This window comes from Rhincodon typus, chromosome 24, assembly GCF_021869965.1.
Source record: "Rhincodon typus isolate 14 chromosome 24, sRhiTyp1.1, whole genome shotgun sequence".
NCBI classification, from domain to species: Eukaryota; Metazoa; Chordata; class Chondrichthyes; order Orectolobiformes; family Rhincodontidae; genus Rhincodon; species Rhincodon typus.
The window spans coordinates 28,572,296-28,577,297 of record NC_063355.1 but is presented as its reverse complement, the minus strand read 5'-3'; the positions used below and the strand labels follow the sequence as shown (position 1 = coordinate 28,577,297).

Here is a 5,002-nt window from a genome sequence, read left to right as displayed (position 1 = left end):
AGAGATCGGCCAGAGATCAGCCATGTTCCTGTTGAATGGTGGAACAGCTCAAGGGGCTGAATGTTCTACTCCTTTTCCTATGTTCCTATGTGTCCTTGGCAAGGAAGCATAAAATGTACATTGCTACATTTCAGGCATTCTGTGGAATTGATGCCAGAAGCGGTATTAGGGTTTGTTTCATCACTTTCCTTTGGCTTTACATTAAATTTGGATTTTATTGTTTATGCCTTGAAATAGGGAGTCACTTTGCTAAATTAATTTGTTCTGGGCACCTTAATTTGGGTAATAAAAAAATGTTTAGGGATTTGAGAAGGAGCAGGAAAGATTCTCAATTAAAGATTCTCCAGGATGTGGAAATCGAGTTATATATAAATAGACCAGAGAGGGTGGGCCTACTATCCCCGGAGAACATTAGGTTGAGATTTGATGGAGGTGTGTTCAAAATCAGGTCAGAACTGGAAAACAGATAAGAAATAGTTGTTCTCAGAATCAAGAATGAGAGGACATAGATTGAAGGCAATTGGCAAAAGAAGCAATGAATTCAAGCAGTGCCTGGTTGGTATCTGGTATGTGCTGCCTGAGAGTATGGTGGCGACAGATTCAATCATGCCATCCAAGACATGCTTAGCATCTGAAAGGGAAGAATGTTTGGTTAGATTGGGAGTAATCCCCCACTGTGATATCTTTATTTACATTCACAATTTCCTTTGATATTTTGGTTTTCATTACAGTGCCCCTGGAGGAGGGAGGGTACATGCCTCCTAAGTTTGTTTGTGCAGGTCAGTTTTAAAACAGAAGGAAAGGTCAGGTATTGGCAACAAGTTGTTCATTTGGAGATCTGGTGTGCAGTCATCTGATGGGCTGAATGGCCTTTTTTATGCCGTTTCCCCATTCTTTGGCATTCTCAAAGCGCAGATATACAGGGCCCAACCCAAGCTTTAAGGTACTGAAAACCACCAACTACAGATCCTGGAGATCCGAGACAAAAAAGCAGAAATTGCTGGTGAAACTCAGCGGGTCTGGCAGCATCTGTGAAGATAAAAATAAGCACTTCACAGATGGTGCCAGAACCGCTGAGTTTCTGCAACAATTTCTGTTTCAGATCCTTCTTCAGAGCTGGGCTCGAAACGTTTAACTCTTTTCTTTCTCTCCACAGATGCTGCCAGACCTGCTTGAGTTTCTCCAGCAATTTCTCTGTTTTTGTATCAAGCTCTGGTGTCTTTTACACCCACTAGTACTCAATCTGCCTGGATGTAGAGGGAGGGGGAAGGAGACATGAATCAGTGCCCCCAACAGAGAGGGGGGGATTAGAGCAGCCGTGGGGGCGGGGCTGAAGCTGTTTTTTTGTGAATGGAAGCTTGGCGCCCTGGCAGCTGATTGGCCAGGAAATGGATACCTTGGGAGTTTCGCTGCACCCGGAAACAGGCGGATCCGGCGAGAGGGAGGTGTGTCAGTGCGGGGCTAATATCTCACCTCCCTTCCCCAACCCCCTCTCCTTCGTCCTCAGTGTCTGCAGCATCCTCTTCCTCAGCCCGATGGCCAGCCGCCTCCTCCTGCATCGCCTCCCCTTCCTCAGGTTTTCCTCCACTTCCGCCGCCGCCGCTCCCCCGAAGCAGAAGGAGCCTCCTCGGGACCGCAGCCGGCCCTGCGTGACCCACAAGGGGAGCGTCCGCTCGCAACCGCCCGCTGCTCCCGGCTCCACCGCCGCTGTCATCCCGGATTTCGGCAACTACCGTGAAGCGTATCGGAGCAAGAGCAGCGCGGAGCTGGTGCGGAGCCTGCTGGTGTTCCGGCTCTGCTCGTACAGTGTGATAGTGGACCGGCACAAGGAGGTGAGGAGCGAGAGGGATCTGTAATAACTGGGGCTTCAAAGTATAAACGTAAGATTCAGCGAGTGAATATCTAGAAGGCAAGAAACTCTGCAGTGCAATATTTACAGTCCAGAACACAAATTGAAAGAAAACTACTCTAGATATCAGCACATTCGTTGTCACTTGTTCTTCCCCCCCCCCATTTGCCTGATTTACTTTCAGCTTCAAGAAATGTTCCGGGTTTCCTGGAAGCAGCCCCTCCTTCGGATGGCGCAGACCCTTCTGAATGGTGCAATCTCAGGCACACCCACATGACATAAAACATGGTCTCAAACATCCCGAGAAATTCAGCTTTTCTCCCTCTCCAACACCGAATCTCTTTCCTTCATCGTGTTTTGTTTTCCTCCAGCGAGTTCCAAGTGTCAGGAGTTTATATTATCCGGTCAAGTTGGGGCTGGGGGCTGGGGGCTGGCGGCGTGGAAACCATAAACTTGCTATTAGATTCGGGAGTGAAACAATGAGCTGACCGTATCCGAAGTTTCAAAATTATGAAAGAATTTAACAGTTGGTCGATCCCACTTCCGAAAAGTTGAAACCTCATAACGCTTAAGATATGTAAATTGGGAATAAAAATTGATGACCTTTATCTAGTCTAGAACGGAACAAATCCTGAGTCAATTCATCCTCCTGAGTCATTTGTTGCTAAAAGTCTCTGTGTTAATTATTCTCTGCTGCATTCAGAATTATATTGTCATACACGTACCTGGGCTCTTTTGCCACAGTGGTAGTGTGCCTGCCTCTGCACTAGGCAGTTTAAGGTTCAAAACTCACCTGCTCCAGTGGTGTGTGATAACATGTTGAACCGGTTTGATTAGAAAATAATAGAAACAGGCCCATCAGCCAATGGCTGGAGGTGGAATCAGAAGGTTTTGTGTAGTGCCCTACCTCCTGGGGCGTGGTCTGCAAGTAACAGCGTTGATTGATGAGAGAGGCCTGTGGACAATAATGCTGGCAGGAAGGCATAAATTGGCATGTGACCACACTGGCTTCGGGGAGGGAGATGTTGGGGAAGTGGGCAATATCACTGGAGTGATGAGGTTGGAGAAGCAGGCAGCGACACTGGATGGTTGGGAGGGAATGCTTTGGAAATGGGCAGTGACTCTGGCTTTAGGGGTGTGGGGGTGTGCATAGCTGAGGGCAGCACTGGCCTCTGACATACATATGTGGGCCAAAAGCTCCCTAGTAACTCAAAAAGAGTGCCTGTTGGCATTAGTCCTACTGATTCACTGAAGAAAAATGTGGAATGCATCTTCATCAATTTCTTTGTATTGTAGATCAATCTTATTTTGCTAATGTTGCTGGGGCATGAGATGTATGTCCTCTTGGTGGGTCTGTTGATTGTGTTAGTGAACGTTTGTTTGGAATTTGAAATGTGCAGTGATTTGCTAATCCAGTTGTTGTTTGGCTAGTGTTGTTTGACGCTATTTGGTTATTCTTGCAGCTCATCAATCTCAGTCGGTTCTTGCTTGGGAAATGGCTCTTCGAGAAGGTCATGACGATGACTTTTTATGGACAGTTTGTGGCTGGAAAGGACCAAGATGACATCAAACCCTTGATCCAGCATTATCGCTCCTTTGGAGTGGGGTCCATTCTAGATTACAGTGTTGAGGAAGACTTGACCCAAGAGGAAGCGGAGAAAAAAGAAATGGAGTAAGTCAGTTTCAAATCACTATAGATTAGAACAGAAAAGGGACAGTATATTGGGGGAATTGTTCAGTGATGGCTCATAGCCTGTCAATGATTGATCTGGTACAATGATTTGATTCAATTTATTGTTATCATGTGTACCCGAGTACAGTGGAAAGTTTTGTTTTGCATGCAGATCATAATGTACAAAGATCATAGGATGATTCAAAAGAGCAAGGAACATAACGTTACGGTGGCAAAGAAGATGCACAAAATGCAAGATCAACATTAGATATGAAATTTGAGAGGTCCATTAACAGCAAGGAAGAAGCTGTCCTTGAACCGTTGGTACATGTTTTTAAGCTTTTGCATCCTTTGCCTGACGGAAGAGGTTGGAAGAGATTATAATGGGGTGGGAGGGGTCTTTGTGAAATGATAATGCACTCTTCAAAGCTGATGTAATTTCTTCAGTGTTGGACTTGGTTACACTCAATTAATTTTCCCGATCTAATGAGACTAGTCATGTTGAAAACACAGGAAGGAGATGTTTTGAAGTGTGTTTCTGGGAGTAATTGAGTCAGATATGTGAATATTGTTCACGCCGATATCAATAATAGTCAATTCCAACAAAGTACGTTCTAAGCACTACTATTGACGTGCCCCACCAATAAGTAACTTCTGAAAGTATGACTATCTCTGCTTGATCATATGATGACTGGAATTTTTTTGCGTCGTGTGTTCTGTGTTGGCTAGTAATATATAGTTCATATGACCTTATCAAACTAGTGTCCTTGCACTGTGTTCCAGCATTTGATGAACCTTTATCGATAATTAACACTGGAAATTTACGAGGAACAACTGATAGACACAGCTGTATCTTTTGCATCATTACTAGTGAAGTTTCAAAATAGGACTTATTGTTTACAAATATTATGTTTCAGTTTTCAGTACATTAGACAAAGTTAAACTCCATTTACTGTTCCTGATTGTTTGTTTGTTTGTTTGTTTGTTTGTTTGTTTGTTTGTTTGTTTGTTTGTTTGTTTGTTTGTTTGTTTGTTTGTTTGTTTGATTAGTAATTAACCTGGCTGAGTAAACAACAGTTAAAATCTGCTCTATGTATTCACCATTTGGAGTGCAGTGTGCTGCCTGCATGGTGACTAGTCCCAAATATGTTTGTCCTACCTTGCTCATCGAAAACATGTATATATGCTAGTTTGAAGCTTTGTGCTGCACATCATCCAGCTTTAGAGGCCGCATGTGGGCTTAAATATTTGCAACAAGGGGTCGCAGAGGTCTTACGCAACAAACAACTGCACCTCCCAGTCGCGAACCATTTCAACTCCCCCTCCCATTCCTCAGACGACATGTCCATCCTGGGCCTCCTGCAGTGCCACAACGATGCCACCCGAAGGTTCCAGGAACAGCAACTCATATTCCGCTTGGGAACCCTGCAGCCCAATGGTATCAATGTGGATTTCACAAGTTTCAAAATCTCCCCTCCCCC

The 5,002-nt window shown here is 44.7% G+C and overlaps 1 protein-coding gene across 2 annotated transcripts in view; it reads left to right on the top strand.

Moving 5' to 3' along the window:
* The first annotated feature begins 655 nt into the window (after positions 1-655).
* Positions 656-5,002, top strand: part of LOC109926725 (proline dehydrogenase 1, mitochondrial-like) — a 44,159-nt gene continuing 39,812 nt past the window's right edge. Inside the window, exons 1-2 of one of the 2 annotated variants that reach the window (XM_020526577.2) lie at positions 656-1,832; positions 3,313-3,521. In XM_020526577.2, the coding sequence (XP_020382166.2) occupies positions 1,389-1,832; positions 3,313-3,521 (653 nt within the window). In that variant the 5' untranslated portion in view covers positions 656-1,388. Of the gene's footprint in view, positions 1,833-2,147; positions 2,233-3,312; positions 3,522-5,002 lie in introns of those variants that run through there. The other variant, XM_048611413.1, reaches the window with a different exon arrangement.